Raw genomic sequence first — 18,277 nt, forward strand, 5'->3', positions numbered from 1 at the left:
GTATCCTCTGGAACTAATGGAACTCAACACATTAAATCCTCCCCTGAGAAATGAGAACTTGAGAGTTTGTTGAATTACCAGGATTCTTACCTCCGTGTTTTGGATTGATCTTGAACAGCTCCCTTCTCTCCTGGCTCCTCTCTAGCCTTTGGATGTGGCTCTATGATACATATCTAAGTAGAAGGGTGCACTCTTAATAGAGAGCTGTGTTGCAAATGATTCAGGGGTTGATTTGAAAGAGCACAGATGACATGGATACTAACTTGGTTTGCTCAGTTTTTGTGACTAGTCTCCTAGTCTTCACGGTATTTCCTAGCTCCTAAAAGACCAAGAACATTCTCTTGGGCTTGCCTACATGGTATGTTTGTCTATATGGAAGACTGTTCATCTGAAGTCAAAATATCCACTTGTTATGTTAAAAACTGAAATGAATACCAAAAAAGCAGATCTGTCATTGCATTTGGATCCCCAGAAGACTCACAAGATGTAGCTTAAGCTAAAAGAAAATGCATGGTGATATACAAAGTGGGATTGATTTTCAATAACTTCTTACTGTGAAAAAAAGGAACTTTTTCTGAGGACTTAAAAGCCCTGACATTGGCATTAGATTAGTTCCCAAGGTTTTAGAAATAACACCAAAGATCCAATATGCAGCAATAAAAATCAAGCACATACTCACTGCAACAAATTCTATGAAATGTACTTTTTTCTGTAGAATGTTGTAACACATTAAGATTCACTAGGAAATTTATTTAGAAACTCTGAATTGTTCATTTCTTTATCAGAGATTAAAAGTAAATGTTTTCGAAATACTGAATAATGTGTAATGAATGTGAATGGCCACATGGGTTAATTTAAAATAGTCCCCTTAGATGAGGAATCTTCCCCTTCACATTAGCTACATCATGCCATGTTTTTATTTCCAAAAAAAGTATCATTTCAATTATGTGCTACTACAGAGCGCTAGTATCATAATGGCTTTTTTAGTTTTACAAAGGGAAAAATATTTAAAGCAGACTAGTTAAACACAATTTAGCAACTATTAATTTTAAATGCTCAAGTAGTACTATTTGAAGAAATTCGCTGTAGTGCTAGCAAAATGTTTCTTAACACAAAATGTCAGTGGTTATTGCTGAGTCTCCTTAGTTGCCTTAATTTCGATCAGCTTCTAACAGTCTTAACAGGCTCACAAGGAGATGTGTTGATATACATATACATACATATATACATACAGGCTCACAAGGAGATGTGTTGATATACATATACATACATACATATGTATGTATGTGTATATATATCTATAGCCTTGTATTTTTTTAAACAACTTTAAATGATATATAGATATAAACCAAAAAAAAAACCAAACCCACTGCCGTCGTGTCGATTCCGACTCATAGCGACCCTATAAGACAGAGTAGAACTGCCCCATAGAGTTTCCAAGGAGCACCTGGCGAACTCAAACTGCCAACCTTTTGGTTAGCAGCTGTAGCACTTAACTACTACGCCACCAGGGTTTCCATATAGATGGAACCCAGACCCAGTGCCATCGATGTAGATGACATTAAAATTAAGTAGAACATACAAAAGCAAAGAAATGGCTGGTTAAGGCTGTCAATTCATCGTTCATTTTATGTACTCTACTAATGGGGGACATGTAGACAAAAGTATATAATTTGCCAATATTTTTTAATTCAGCCCTGAGAAAAAATAAGGAGCTAATGGACTGAAACGCTAGAACACTCTAAATGCTCGCAAAGAATCAATTGAATCATTCATTTAAGAATTTGCCAGAGAATCCGCATCCAATTTGGTGGTCAATATTTTCCAAAGCTTACTTTTTCCATTCTTCGACAGTCAGGGCATCACTGATGTTCTTACATTGTTCCCACTGTCTCTGATTCATAATAGATGGTGCACAGTGGTCCTGCAAACACACCTGTAAGCTTAATAGGCAACTTGAGATAGAACAAGGAATTAGGACACCTGAGTAACCACCCAACTTGGACAAATCTCTTAGCTCCTGTGAGCCTCAAAAGGAGAGAATGCTAATTCTAAATGCTAGAATTCTTTTCTAATTCTAAAATTCAGTGATTTTAAGGTTCTTTCATTACTGGGTCTGACAAGTGGGTATCATTTAATGAAACCAAATACTCTTTTATTCTTCCTCATCACAGAGTTTAGCTCTCTGTTAAATGTTGTAAAAAAAAAAAAAAACCGGCGCAGGGACTGAGTCTGACCTCTTCTAACTTCACAAGAGGGAAAGAGAATGAAGATCAACAGCCCAAGGCCGATTCCTGTGAGGAGGAGGTCAGACCTGCTTCCTCTCTCAGCCATCTTTATCAATTCTGACACCAACCATCCCCCCCACGGCACTGTCTTAACTCTCTGCTGAAGTCAATAGTTCTTTGCAGTGGCCACACAGAACTCACAGGCCGTACTCATGATTATGGGGTTTATTAGGGAAGTAACGGGTTCAGGTTGAGGAACCCTCAGGATACAGTTCTTCCATCAGGACAACCTCTTCTCAGCCATGCTCACAGGCACACCCCTCTCTGGCCCCTCACCTTCTGCCCTGCTCAGGCAAGTATTATAAAGCTCTTTTAGTCTCTCAGCCTCTACCCTGCTCAGGCAAGTGTTACAAAAATTTTTTTAAATCTGTGCCAGTAAGTGCCCAGAGGCACCCCACTCCGTTAGTAAGCCTCGGCCCAAAGGCACTCCGCTTTCTCACTCTGTGGGCCAGGAAGCCCATGGTATGTCTCTTGTGGGTCTCTCCTGCTGCCGTTTCTCTGCCGCCGCTTCTTGCTCAGCTCTCGCTCTCTCTCTTTTTCTCTCTCTGTCTCCTAGTTCCAAGCTTCTCAGTGCAGGGATCCTGGCTCCAAAGGACACACTCCACTCTTGGCTCTCCCTCCTTGGTAGTGTTGGGATCCTTTCTCTGCTCTGGAATTGGCTCTCTTTTAAGCCAGCGGGATGGCAAAAATGACCAATCCCCTTGATGGGCCACAGTTACCCTATTTGCAAGTGACTGGGTGGGAGTTATAAGATCATGGCAAGAAAGCCTACACAAAAGCAGTCCATCACACCACACGTGTAATGCCTGTCAAATTTGAAGGGTATTCCTTTGATATAGAAGGCAGGAGCCTGATAGAGGTAGAATAGGATTGCTTTCTCTCTATTGTCGTTTGACATTACACCTCCTATCCCAAACCATGGACCTATCTAAGTTTTTGTAAACTTAGAACTAACAAAGGAGGGTAAGAGGGAACCACCACTACTTTTTTGTTATCTTCAACATTTTCCTAAGCAATGGTCTTCCTGGGCATCAGAGTGTTCCTCATTCATCATGCTTAAGGGTTTGTTCCTTCTACATGTCAGTGTTTATCATTGCATATGAGGCTCTCCTTTTGTACCCTTTGAAAGAAAGTCTGAGCTTCTTAGAAGGTCCTCCCAGAGCCACTCAAGTTTCTTTGTAGAACTTTGTGTTTAGGCTTATTAGTGATGATATAGTCAGAATATCATTTTTAGGGTTCCCTCCCCCCAAAGAATAATCACTTGTGAGCTCTCACTTCTTTTAGTTTCCCTGGTCATAAGAAGATGCCCAGCTTTTTTCCAGCACTTTCTGGAATATGATGCCTGACAAGGCTTAGCATTCCTTTCTGTCACTATCTCTTCGGGTTTCCTCCATTTCATCAACCAACTCCTCCATTCATTATAAGTTCCAGAAGAACCATTTGTTTAGTGCTTACTTTTCCTTTACAAGAGATGAAATTGTCAGAAAGGAAAATCAAATATTTTGTCAGTCATTCTGCTTTTAGCTATAATGAAATTTCATCCTAATATGCTGGGTTGCCTGTATAAAGAATTGCTATAAAAGAGAAACTAATACTGTTGACCTTTATCAGTAAGGCAGATGCTTTGAGATACTCTTTAGTACCAAGAACTAGCCAAATGGCTCATAGGCCACAGATCAAACCATCTTTCTGAAGTGTTTTCCCGGCTTTTTCAGAAGTTGACCATGAAATCCAGCATGCTCTTTGTTCTTCCCATACTATTCACTTAATTAAAATAAGGGCCGTATATTTTGTTTCCTGCTTCAAATCTTTGATATCAAGATTCAAACTTTATCAAATTCTGAAGTTTTCGTATTTATAATAAAAATGAGAACTTTGTCAATATCTAGAACCGATGGGAACATTAATACTAGAATTAATTACTTCCATTTTCACCAGAAAATTCCACATAATTATTAAAAGCAGGGTTCTGTTCAAACTGTGTTGCCTATATCTCACATTATAACGTGTCAGCCCCTTAACTGAGTGTGACGTAGACATTAATTTTGTTTGCCCCATATACGTAGTGTTTAAAATAATTTTAACTAGATATCACATTGAAAAATCAAGATGTTTGACATTAAAATCTCAGTTTCTGACTTCCCTTGAAACAACAAAATGCAGCAACACTGAACCCACTTTCTCTCTTAGCGACTATAGGCCGTTAATGTCCCTTTTGGGTGGACACTCATTCTCCAGGTCCTGCCATCCCTACCACTCCCTGTTCTTGCACCTGGCCCACTTAATTCAACTACATTAGCTGCCTGGCCACTGCAGGTGTATGAGTGTATACTCCTTGGCCCAATGTTACCAGTGTGCAATGCCTTTTTTTAACTGGAACTTTTTACAGTGATTGAAGATATTTGTAGCTTTTCAAATGGAGACAAGGATTTGGTGTTAAAGGATTTTTTTATGGAAAAGATTCAACTGGAAAGTAGTTACCTAAATACTTAAAAGAAGTGTCTGGAATGTTGAATGGTTTATGAGAAAATCAAGATAATATGAGCAAATTATGCCAGATAGTATTGGGAATAGATTTGATTATGGTATATGTAGTGTTTACAGCAAATATATTTTCTGCAATATGTAAAAGATTTTCAGCCTCATGCATTTGGTGGAGAGAGCATTGTCATACTTCTGAAAGAACTATTCTCTTGAACTATGGAGGTTCCTCAGACCCAGGACTTCCAAAAGGCATCTTTAGATCAAGTTACTGATATAAACTTTTTTTTTTAAGTCTTCATTAATTTATTTTTTAAAATGTTAGGGCCCTGATCAATGGTATTTAAATACCATATTTCTCCAGTTTTTATTTACATACATATGAACAGAAAATTCATAGGTGTAGTTAAATTAGGCTTAAATACCACAGATTAGTATTGTTGACTTTATAAAGCTGCTTTTTTTTTTTTTCTTTAATATAGAGAACTCTATAAAGACAACAAAAAATGGTCCATAATTTCACTGTCCTGTTGGCCGGTTGACACATTTTTAAATAATGAAAGTAATAGACGTACATGATTAGAAATTGCAAACAGTGCAGAAAGGTACAAAATAAAAAGTGAAAGGCTTCTACACCTACACTCTCTGAAAAGAGTTTCTTGTAACTATTCCCACATAAAATTTCTGTGTATGTTAGTATATAAAATCCACTGGCTTTTATGTAAGGGTATTGTTGAATTTTTATTAAATGAGTTTGTTTCTTAATGTGATTTATTTGCCTTGTGTTTAGAATATTGCATGATAAAGTTTATTTTGTGCATATTATACTTTTATTTTACTAATATATTAAAAGCCATATTTCAATGACCCCTGTACATTTTTCATGCTGTCTTACTCCCAATGGCCTCTGTGCATGTAAGTAACCTGTTGAATGACTATGCCTCTTGATTTGTTTTTGACTGTTTCCTTTCATTAAGCCCTTTTTTTTTAATCAGCAAGCAACTCAAAACCTTTAAAAGTTCAGTCTTTTAGTGCTCTCCTTACATTCCTTGTATCTCTTATTTTGAAATATCCTTTTTTGTTGTTTCTCAACCCTTTGACCATGTGGTGATTTCATTTGGACCAGAGTAACCTCCTCATGCTACTCGTTTACAGTTAAAATATGGTTGTTGAACATGTCTGTTCATTTGTTTGTGGTGTTGATTGTTGATATCTAGCTCATTCTTCTGGGTTTATAAAAAATGACAAGTCTTAATTCAGTAGGAATGGAGTTATGAAGTGGCAGCCCATTAGAGGAGGGAGTGGGCTGTGCATACCATTCAGAAAGCTTGTTTCATCATCATCTTGCTCTTTTGTGAGATGCTTGATTATTTTTATACGTGAAAATATATCAGTTTGTTGATGTACTTCTTTCATGGACATACTTTTTCTTGAAGAAAATATTACTTAGTGAGCAATAGATATAAAGAGCAATGCCATACCATAAGCACTCTTGCTTTTATTTTTGCCAGTCTCATCACTCCATCACCCCTGCAGCATTACTAGCTAGCTCCACCACGTAGAGTACCTCATATTCATTTTAATTTTGTGAGTCTCACCTTCGAAACACAGAAAACATTCTTGGTTTTTAGCTGTTGGTAGAGAAGATGCTTTAAAGTCTTTTATTCAGCCTTTATGGAATCAAGTTATCAAAAGAAAACATGCACAAATACCCATTAACATGCACTAACCCTTATTTTAACATGTTATATTTCCTTTTTTGAAATATATTTTGAGAATGATACTTCGGTTTTTGGTTTCTGATATTTTGCATTTTAAGGTTCTTTGCTACTGGGAAGATCATAAATATGGACTGAGCCGATACTCAAAACCATTTGACCATATCGTTTCAGGGAGTAGAAGCTTCTCTTACTCATTGAAGCATCCAGATTCTTTTAGTACAGCATGGAATCAATTTTACTGAATTTATTTCAACCCCTGTAAAATTCAGGGCTTATTCAACATTCTTTAAAAAAAAACAAATGTTAGCGTGTGCCTGACAACATTTGGGGCTATTACCATGCAAAAATTATAGACGTATGACTTGCGCCTTCTTGTGAGAATGTTCAAATGGCGTGAGAATTGGGCTACGTTGAACATCAACAGGAATGGTCATCCTTTCAGGAAAGCTTCATATATGGCTTGAAATTGTTTTTGCAATAGTTTTGTTAAGAAACTGGTTTCAAAAAATATTTTTAAAAATATTTCTTCTCAGTCTATAATGATGGAGAACTCCCCTTTTGCAAAGCTTCCCAGCCTCAGACCTTACTTAATGCTCCTTTCCATTTCTGTCCATCCTGATTTACCGCATACAGGCTGAGCATGTAATGGCTGACAAGGTTTGGGGCCCAGGGACGCATGTTTCCCTACTTACAAACCGAAGACTTTCCATTGAATGGATATCTGGATTATAATAAAACTTGTGAGATGTTCATTTCAAAAGCTTGTGAAATCATAGTGATAGAACTTGACTTGGAAAGAATCTAGCATGCTACCTCCATCAATTCTGTTGAAAGAAAGAACCATGAAGTTAAAGACCAGCTGTCCATGCATTTCTCATTCGTCTCTAGAAATGATTTAGCTGACCTCTCTCTTGGTTAACTTTAGTTGCATTCATGCTTTATTCATGTTGGTCACTGTCTGTAGACTTTTTCTTTTTAGTATTGCTGATTTCTTAGAATTGCAAAAATGGAAACAGCATGTGGAATTGAATAACTTCATATATTTATTGGATACTACATTAAAAGATATGCAGTATCTTTTAGAATTGAACTTTTATGCATGCACTCAACCTATCTTTGGATGCCCCTTGTTCTAAAGTGCATTTTCATGGGCGTAAAATTAAAATTTTCTCCCTAAAGGTCATATGACTAAAATTCCATGTAAGCTGTACACTGTAAGTTCAATTCACATTTTTAAGACATGGTTTTACTATAACTCTAACGTTGCCAGTAAAAGTATAATTTCATACATGAAATATTCGTTCTGCGAGTTTACCTTTCTTCTAAATCTTTGCCTTTTAGTGTTTGATCAATTAGATCTTGTTACATATGAAGAAGTAGTAAAACTGCCAGCATTCAAAAGGAAAACACTAGTCTTATTAGGTAAGTTTGATTGTATAAGTGGTTTGCTCTCTTATTCTCACCTTTAGAACATTTTGTGGGCATTAACAATTAAAATTTTTAACTTCGTTTCTTAAAAATGACATAGGTGCACATGGTGTTGGAAGAAGACACATAAAAAACACCCTCATTACTAAGCACCCGGACCGATTTGCGTATCCTATTCCACGTAAGCAATGTCTCACTGTCTTTCAATTAGACTTTTCTCTTGTGTTTTTAATATTGTAATATATGTATTTTTTACTGATTACATAAGAAATAGCCATTCATTGTAGGAAAAACAAGAAAATAAGTTAACAATAATCCCACCCCTACCTCCTCAATGGCTCCTTTTAATGCAAACATATGTATGCGTATGTGTGTATCAGTCTGTGTGTATATATTTTTTTTAATAAAATTGGGCTCATTCATTGTATTTGTAACCTAATTTCTCCAATAGTGTCTCTTAAACATTACACAGATTAATTATTCTTCAGAAAAATAAGTTTTAATCATTGTATAGTTTTCTCCATGACAATATTTTCCTTAATCGGTACCTAAATTGTTGACTTATCACTTTTAAAAGCCGGTTAATGTACTGTTAATTGTTTGTTATGAAGAATTTTAAATCTATAAGATATTTATTTCCCTTATTATCTGTATCTTATTCTTAACCTCCGGGAGAAAGATGTGACAGTCTGCTTCCATAGATTTACAGCCTTGGGAACCTTATGGGACAGTTCCACTCTGTCCTGTAGGGTCGCTATGAGTCAGAATCGACTCTACAGCAATGGTTTTTTTATTATTATTATTATTATTCTTAACCTCTTGCCCTCTTGGTTTCCTCAACTATAAAATGAAGTAATTCCTGCATCCAGGATTGTGAAGAGGGTTAGAGATAATGTGTATGAAGTACTTAGCCAATGCTGAATAAAGAGTAACCATCTTGCCACTATCATTTTATTATCATCATCATCATTTATTCTAAAGTTTAAAGTTTTGAATCCCAAAAGCTTTCTGGCAGTTATAGCCTTGTTTGGGGTAGGAAACACTAAAGGAGAATGATTTTTAAGAGCCACAGAAGGAAATGTGAAGATTGGCTCCATGCTGTCAGGCCTTCAGATGCCTTTCTGAAGCAGTGCCACGACCACTTACTATTACCTCCAACACTCCCAGAGAGTCATGGGGCTTCATAAGACCACCCTCATCCCACAACCCTGTCTGGTTTACACACAAAAAGGAAATCATTAAATATCATTTCAATTACTGACACTGGGGTTTTCTATCAAAATACTTTGAAATTTTCCTTTAATTCTCCTTATATCTAGATCATGAATACAGCAAGCTTGGCTAATTTAGTTTCTTCTTGATCATGTAACAATTGAACTTCCAAGTTATCAAATGGCCAATTAACTAGCTTGGTTTAAAGCTTAAGGTTAATGACCTCGATCATGTCTGCTTCTCTGAAATATTTGATCCCAGATGTGTATATACCATATGACTAACTACTAAGACTACTAAAACTAGTACAAAATTAATATGGCATACCATTTCTTCAACTTCTGATAATGGCAGTGTTCTATATCTGCACTGTCCAATATGGCATTCTTTAGCCACATATGGCTATTGAATACTTGAAATGTGGCTGGTGAGACTGAGGAACTAAATTTTTAGTTTTATGTAGTTTTAATTCATTTAAATTTAAATAACCACATGTGGCTAGAGACTACTGCATTTAGACAGCACAGCTGTAGACAGTCAAGCACGGACCTCTTTCCTTTGCCTTCTTTCACCTCATTTTTCCATTTTTTATTCTTTTCCCTTCTGCTCAAGACCTAACTGCATTAAGGCATATAGTGAGTTATGTTAATCTTAGAGGGAGGGATAAATACATCTTCTAAACACTGAAAGATTCATCAAATCAAACAACTAACTGGCTACTGCAGTTTGATGTCTTTCAGATAAATATAATTTCTACTTCTACAAAGCTACTGGGAGTGGGACCAGAGGATGGGAGACATATACTAAAGAATTCACAGATTTTAAGAAGAAATTGGGGTTTTGATAGGTAGGTCCCTTGGAAGTGTAAACTCATAAACTCAGCCTTTTAAATTTCTCTTGACATGTGACTTTGCAGATACAACCAGACCTCCAAAGAAAGATGAAGAAAATGGAAAGAATTATTACTTTGTATCCCATGACCAAATGATGCAAGACATCTCTAATAATGAGTACTTGGAGTACGGCAGCCATGAAGATGCGATGTATGGGACAAAACTGGAGACCATCCGGAAGATCCACGAGCAGGGGCTGATTGCAATACTGGATGTGGAGCCTCAGGTAATGTCCAGCCACGCCCAACCCCCTGTCATCCTGCTTGCATGCTACTCCCATATTCTGAAATCAAAGATGCCACCAGAAAGTCATGGGTTGCATAATAATTAAATAAACTGCAAGAAAGCATCAGTAATCAAGGCATCATGGGTTGACAGTCTAGAATGCAAAGTAATTGTTGGACTCAGTGCACACACCATGTACTTAGGAAGCAGAGATTATTCTCTTATGAGGTATATTATACTCAGAAACTCAATAAAGTACCTGATTGGGTCTGTGCCTGCCAGAAATTCTACAATAATATGACCTCAGGATAAGACTCTTGCACTTTGTTATCACAACATCCACTTTTCCTCTCTTGGTACAGATCATACTGGACCATCAGAGCCTCTGCCAGCATCTTATGTTAATCACTAGCAGGAAAATGTGATCCTGAGGCCTGGGTCTGAAACCTAGCACTAGCTTTACGAAAGCCAGTGCGAGTAAGCCCAGAGGATGCCAGAGGGAGTGGAGGTGTAGCCCAGGGGTGATTCTTGGCCTCTGCCATCTCTCTACCTGCGGACAGTGCCTGACCCTGAGCTCAAACTAGGAGGGATATGGAGAACTTAGAGAGGATTCAAAGGAGAGCCAGACACAGAGATGATTATATGATCCCCAGATAAGTCCTACGCCAAAAGCAATAGAAACTACTAAACCTGAAAAAGAGAAAGCTGAAGACCTTACATGGAGAATGCTGACAAGCTCTTTTTTCATCTCTGAGAACAAACCAAGTAGAAGTGGACTAGCACAGTAGAAAGGATGGGGGAGCTCTAAACATCAGAGTGGGTTACAGGAGAGGCTTGTGGGTGCCTGTGTGACTGCTTGGTCTGCCATTTCTAAGACTGCTCTGTACCCAAAATTTCTAATCGTTTATAAATGAAAGCTGTACACCACCTGCATAAATGGTAGACCAGCTCCCCTCATGCAGGCCCCGTCTCACTGGGAGGCTTACCTGGCTGTCCCAGGCAGGGCAAGTCTCTGCTCAAGGGCCACTGTGTGAGACTTGGTTCCCTAGCCATCCCCAAAGTGAGGACGGAACCTGTGTAGCCAGAGTCTGTGTGACCTGGGGCCTGACAGCTCAGTTATTAGGCTCCAGGATCCTAACCTCATGGCTGGCTGGGTTCACCCTTTTCCAATTTACAGCACCTGATGGGTTATTTAACTTGGAACTTTGGAAATCACAAAAGAATCTGGTTAAGGGGGCAGGTAGGGTGAACACTATACCATTTACTTAACTATTAACTGGGACCTATATAAAACGAAATATATGATGTGTAACACAGATTGGTTTTTGTTTAACTACTAATCCCTCCTTACTAGGGATTGGAAAAATCTTCTGGCCAGGGCTGGCTAGAGGCAAAGTCTCAATCCTGGTCCTGGTCCTCGACATCCTCTCCTTGGTTTCCACACTGGTCTTCACCTGAACGTCGTTTTCTGCTGGTAGTAATGTCTCTAGCAGTATGCTGGCTGCAGGGCTCCTCAAACTCCCTCTGCATTCCCAAGTCCAATTTCTAAGGCTTTCTGCCTTACCAATGCTACTGCTGCTGCTGCTGCCACCGCCACCACCACTGCTATCGCTGCTGCCGCTCCACTCTTACCGTTCACCATTCTCGCCTCCTTGCCCTCGCATTCATGCATTGCTCTGCACTGCTGAGTGGGAGATACTTCTCTTGGCCTCATCAGGACATCCACAGCAGTTACATTGACCTGTTGCAGTTGGCACCAGAGCGCTCCTCGCCCCAGGCTGGGCAGTTTCCCCTCCTCCCTGACTGCTGGATGTGCTCACCTGGACTCTTCTCACCTGCTTTCTGTGTGCCCGCTTCTCAGAACTGTCAGCTCTCAGGTCCACCTACCTCCAAGGACAGACCATAGGCAACCTGTTCTCTGCCCAACCTTCTTTGGGGAGGTCATCCTGGGGACAGGGATCACCCAAGTCATACTCCTCTTGTCAGCCTGGTTGACCACTCTGGTCCCGGGCTCTCCTGCCCAGGGCTACACACTGCCCAGTCTGGCCTCATGCCCAGCACTGGTCTCACACTGACCTCTGTGGATACCCACAGAGCCTGCACTGACTGGGGTTTGCCCTCAGGCTTCTCTGATCCCAGCCTACTCTTTCCACAAGCCAGGAAAGGCCTTCGTCCTGCCTTCAGGATGCCTGTGGCCATGAATGACTTGCTTTCAGGCAGCGCCTCATTGCTGTAGGGAGGCTCTTTCCTTAGGACATTTATCTCTATGCCCTTTTCCTGCCCCAGCTTTTTAAAATGCCCCCTCTACTGTATCTCATTGACAGTTTGATTTAACACACTTGTATGCCAGGCACTGTGCCAGCAGCTAAGAATGTAAATAATAAGAAGAGCTGTTGAGGATGAGATTCCTTCCTTGATGTACATCAAAAACTGTCCATAACTGGAGAAGTGCCTTATGGCATTTTCTTTAAAATCCTCTCACTTTTACCACTGCTGATGCCACTTCCACTATATGTGGACCTTTTAAAGACCACCTAGCAAAAGTGTTTAGCTCGTTTGGTTCAGGTCTAATACTTTGTGCCATCTTAACTTATTTTAGACAGTTAAGGCCAAATTGTACAAATGTCCAGTAATTCCATATGATAAGATGTTGTTGCCCAATTTTAAACCTAAACCATCATGGCAAATACATTAAGCTGGAAAAAATTAGTAACCCAGCTTTTTTTTTTTTTTTTTAAGTAACAATAGATTGTGTTTCTATTACACACAAAAAGATTGTCATAGGGTCAGCCCCAACTCATGGCAACCCCATGTGCGTCAGAGTAGAACTGTGCTCCATAGGGCTTTCTTTCTTTCTTCTTCTTTTTTTTTTAATTTATTTTTTGTTGTTGTTGAGACCACAGGATTTTCAGTGGCTGATTTTTCAGCAGTAGATCACCAAGCCTTTCTTCCATGGTGCCTCTGGGTAAACTCAAACCTCCAACCTTTTGGTTAGCAGCCAAGTACTATTAACTCCTACTGTCTTATCTAATCCTTGTAACCCTATGAGATAGAGACATCGATATCTACATTTATGGATGAGGAAGCTGAGGCTTAACGTAATTGTAGCTTGATCAAGGCTTTACAGCCAATTGCTGCAAGTGAATTGTTTTGTTTGTTTGTTTGTTTTTACAGTAAATCCCAACTTGCTTTCATGGGATCATACTAGAAAAGAATCCTCAAAATGCAACATTTCCCAGTGTTCCCCTTTGTATGTAATAGTACAATTTAAATTCTTTTTTTTTTTTTAAGGTTTAGAAAAATCTATAAGGCAGTCAACCCTAAGAAAAACTATAGAACTTACTTCTCATGAAAATAAAGCCACGACTCAGGAAATAATCCATGTCCCTGAAGCTGAAACAATAATACCTCCAGTGTGTAATCAGAACTTAATGTCACAATTTTAGATTTTAGCTTTTTAATTTTATTCTGATTTATCTGTTTTCAGCATTAAAAAGTTAACAGCAGAATCTTTATGGTTTTGCTTTTGCCCACAGAAGGAAAGGTCACAATGAAGGGACTAGCTTTCAGTCATTTGTTATGAATCTGTACTGGAAATCAAGAACCACGTTCTGAACCAGGGGCTACTTTGTTAAATCATTTGGCTCTTAAGATTGTTTCTGGGGTCATCGTTCCCTCAGATTTCTGTACAAAATGACTCAAACGCTTGCCCTTATGTGCTTTTTAAGTTTGCAAGCCAGATAAGTCTGTTCCAGGGTACTTGAGTCAAATGACTTTTTATTCCCTGAGGGTACAGTAGCTATAGGTGAAGATTTTCTAGAAATGAACTGAATGGTAACCTGAGATTAATTATTGGCCGTAGCTGAGCTATAAAATCAATTGATCTCCAAAAAAGAGAACTGAAGAATTAAGTTTAAATGTTAATGTTACTTCGGCTATTTAAATCCAGCTTATTTTCACTGATCTTTCTAGAGATCTGTCTCTCTCTCCCCCCACTCCCTTCTCTGGGGTTCAGAGAGAAAGATTTGCCTGTAAACATTAACAAATTTATGTCTCATCTTGAATCAGAAAGGAAGAAGGTTTAAAGTTCATCTTAAAGTCACTTATTAACTGCCGGAGGGAGGGTAATCCTTATGAAACAGTCCATTTCCCGTCCCTAAAGTGACACTGAACCTTGGCCAAGCTGAAATTATACCAAAAATAGCATTCACTTGAGGTCCATAAATAGAGCAAAGTATGGGAACAGAGACTTTCAAGAACAACTGAGGAAATGTGTATGTGGTGGCTCTGCTGAAGATATCAGGCCTAGCAGACAAGAAAATCTCAGTCCAGAAGTAAGGCATCTTACAATTTTTTAAATTATGATAATATAGGATAGAAATAGAAACTCAAAGCCATAAAAAGAAGGAGGAAGCAAATGTGCTAATGCAGGGGTGACTGTAGTTACTGGGATAAACATTACATTTGACTCTGAACATTCTAGCAACCATAGATCACGTAACATTCATTAAATAGAGAGAAGCATGCCATTTCTTCCCTTGGAATCAATTGCTAAAGGAATAAAACATGAGTCTTATCCACAAGAGCCATTAGACAATATGATGGACACGGTCTTCATTGACAGTTTTGTGCAGCAAGTGCCGACTGACCCTCATGTCTTTTTTTAAGACTGTGTGCAGTACAGAGAATAGATAATCTGCCGGGAACTAAACTCTTGTTTTCCAAGTTGGTTGTTTTCTGGTGTTGTAATGGGATAGCAGGCTAGAACTTAAAATATTCAAAGGATCGGGTGGATATCAGGCTGGAGTTACTGAGCAGAGAAGAGACCATTTCATGCCTGGGATGTCATTCTGTACTTCATCCGTGGGTCCCATTCACCATCTGGCACTCAGAATTCTGTCTTCGGGAATGGAAGCAAGGGTAGGACGTGTGCATTAGGACTTTTTTCCCATCTCAGTTTCCCAGAAGCTGGCTGTGGGTGTGCGTGTATGTGTGTGATGGGGAGGGCGGGGAGAGGGGTAGATGAAGAAACCTTATGTCTCAACTGACCCTATATTCACCTGATTTATGAGCATAGGAAGGAAGAAAAAAAAAGGCCCACGATAATATTGACAAAAAGGACATTTCTAAGTGAAGGCCCCTGTTAAGCTTGATTAAGCTATATATGGACTTTTTGATGATATTTGCTCCTTGCTAACATCCTTGGTCACAAAAGGATTGGCAAAGAAGTTGCTAAAATACGTCTCTCAAAAAATGAACATGTGAAAGCTTTACAAGCTTTCCTACTAGGAAAATCTGAGGCTGTGACTTTAACAATTCAAGAACTGTGATAAAACTAGGTGCTAGATCCCTTAACCCACAAGGAAATGGTGCATAACTAAAATTCAGAAATATAATCCAGGTGGAAGTGAACCTTGTACTGAAAAAGAAGGCTGAAACCTTTAATATCAAATTTGTCTCTAACATGCCTATATACTCCAAGAGGCAAAGAGATTCCCATCAACCAAGAAAGCAGAGTGCTATCTAGTTGAGCCTGCCTCAAAGACAAAATAAATTTTGTGCAAATTGTATTTACTGCTTTTCCATTTTCATCTGCATTTCATAAAGGCAGTTCATGTCAGGTGCCATATTGGGCATGAGAATACAACTGAACAAGAAGCTTCCCTGCCCTCACAAAGCTTCCCCTCTAGTAATCAGGGACTTGCATTTCCAATGTGATAGGTATGATGGTTGCACATGGGAGGGTCACCTAACCGAGTCTCAGAGCTCACCAAGGACTTTTCCAGAAAAAATAGTATCAGTGTTGAGTTAGAAAGGATTACTCAGTCAAGTAAAAAGGACAGTGGGAAAGGCAAAGAAGGAATGGAAGATTCAGGCAGAAGGGGTAGTAAGTAAAAATACCAGGAACCCAAGGAAAGCCTGGCCTTTTCTGGAACTGAAAGTAGTTCAGTAAGGCTGCTCCATGGAGGGGAAAGGGCAGAGAAAGGCTAAAGAGATAAGTATAGGCCTGCTTGTAAGGGACCTGACAGTTATGCTAAGGAGTGCACATTTTATTCCAAGGCCAAGAGGGAGCTATTGAAGGATTTTTTGCAGGGGAGGGACATTATCAGATTTGCGTTTCAGGAAGATCATTCTATGGTAGAGTGGAGTATGGATTGGAAAGCAGCAAAACTGGAGGCAGGATGACAAGTCTAATTGCTACTACAGTGAACCAGACAGGAGGTGGAATAATAGGAATAGAGCACAGCCAACAAATTTAAAGGCTATTTAGAAAGCAAAATCTGTAGTGGAGTAGAAATGTTAAATTCTCGTAGAAAGGACATGGAGCTATTTACCCCTGACACACACGAATTAATTGTATGTCAGTCGTTATGAACTGTATACCTGGATATCTTGGGGTTTGTTCATTGGAGGGGAGTTTGTAACCCATAGAAGTATCCTCCTAGGGGAGGAGCTGAAGCAGTAATCCCTTACAGAATCAGCTCCTACAGCATCCGATTCCAGCTGGGCAGTGTTATATCTATGCAAACTAGTAACGTACATAATTAGACGGGTTTGATGCCCCGGAAAGGGGCCTCAGAGGTCCTTCTCCCTTGAATGCAGTGTTTTCTCAAGGGCCTCCCGGTTGCCCAGAGCCACACAGCTCCTTAGTGGCAGGACTGAGACAGAAAGGCCGGGCTCCTGCACAAGGCCTCCCCCCACCGTGAGACTTCCTTCGCAGTGAGTCCCACAAGGGCCTTTCATCAGGGAAGCTCAGAGTGCCTCATGTAAGTGTTAACACAGCCCTCGCTTTTACACAAGTGACCAGTATTTTCTCTCCGTGGGTAGCAAGTTGAAATTTGAAATGTAGCAAAATGGGCTCTAGGTCAGTGGTGAAGCCAGCCTGCTCGTCCAAGTCTACCCAGAAATGCATTTCCTAGAAATTAAAATTCAGGCTAAAATCAATTTAAAAAATAAATAAATAAATAACCAGGTTTAAATGAACACTAGCCAACATAATCAGGATTCACTCTTCTGAAGAAAAAGAAATCAAATTGACTCATGAGATTCATAAGAAAAATGTCCAGTTTGTCAACTTTTCTTTTCTGGATGGCTGTTGCCTATCCTTTGGAAGAGAGGAATATAAGTTATGAGTGAAGTTGGTAAATGTATAATACCTTGGCAAAAAATTTTTCAGTTGTGTAATTTTTATAAGCTCATTTGAAAGTCGCGTTAGTCATTTCTTCTTTTAAGTTTCTTTTTCTTTTTTTCTTCACACAGGCACTGAAGGTCCTGCGAACTGCAGAGTTTGCTCCTTTTGTCGTTTTTATTGCCGCACCTACTATTACTCCAGGTTTAAATGAGGTAAGGATCACTCAGATAAGTTCCCAAATGAGCATGCCCCCTTGTAAGGACCCATGTTTGTTGTGTGCCCGAGACCAAAGCCTGGTCTCATTAAGAACTAAATGAAGCTCTGCTTTGTTGTTGATGTTGGAAAATCAGATTTCCAGAGCTTGGGGTCTTTTTCCAGTATATTAGGAATTAGGCAACATAGACAGTATGATTCTTCTGAAATCAGAATCCTTAGGAAAAACCAAGCTTTAGTCCCAGCAGCCTAAAGCATGTGTCAGTGTACATTTGCAGCAGAAGTCTGCTGTAGTCAAATGGGATGGGGATAGAATGGTTCATGGAACAGCCTGTGGCCTTATCGATAAGTCTATCTCTAAAGTCTGGAGGGTGAACCCCCTCACCCTTCCAGGGCAGAAGGCGCCCCAGGGGTCTCATGCCCTCCAGGGCTGCCAGCCCACACCTTCTCCAGATAGAGATGGTGCCAAGAAAGCAGAGACCCCCAGCTCCAGCTCTGGGCTGGAGTGAGCGTCAAGGGGGAAGTCATTACCTCTAGGCCAAGGACTGCTTTGCATGAAGAGAGCTATAAGGAATCCATGACCTTAGCCCAGCTACCCTGGTTCCCCCAGGCAGCTCCTAGAGTGGAAGCCACATAGAATTTATATCCAGGCCCCCCAAAACCAAACCAAACCCATTGCCGCCG

General features: G+C 39.6%; 1 protein-coding gene across 8 annotated transcripts in view; it reads left to right on the plus strand.

Moving 5' to 3' along the window:
* The window catches only part of CASK (calcium/calmodulin dependent serine protein kinase), a 454,527-nt gene that overhangs the window by 427,144 nt on the left and 9,106 nt on the right, over positions 1 to 18,277 (plus strand). For all 8 annotated transcript variants that reach the window (XM_049873006.1, XM_049873008.1, XM_049873009.1 and 5 more), the window contains 4 exons: positions 7,832 to 7,912; positions 8,019 to 8,099; positions 10,047 to 10,249; positions 17,509 to 17,592. In XM_049873006.1, the coding sequence (XP_049728963.1) occupies positions 7,832 to 7,912; positions 8,019 to 8,099; positions 10,047 to 10,249; positions 17,509 to 17,592 (449 nt within the window). The remainder of the gene's footprint in view (positions 1 to 7,831; positions 7,913 to 8,018; positions 8,100 to 10,046; positions 10,250 to 17,508; positions 17,593 to 18,277) is intronic.

The sequence above is a fragment of the Elephas maximus genome, chromosome X, assembly GCF_024166365.1.
Source record: "Elephas maximus indicus isolate mEleMax1 chromosome X, mEleMax1 primary haplotype, whole genome shotgun sequence".
In the NCBI taxonomy this organism is placed as follows: domain Eukaryota; kingdom Metazoa; phylum Chordata; class Mammalia; order Proboscidea; family Elephantidae; genus Elephas; species Elephas maximus.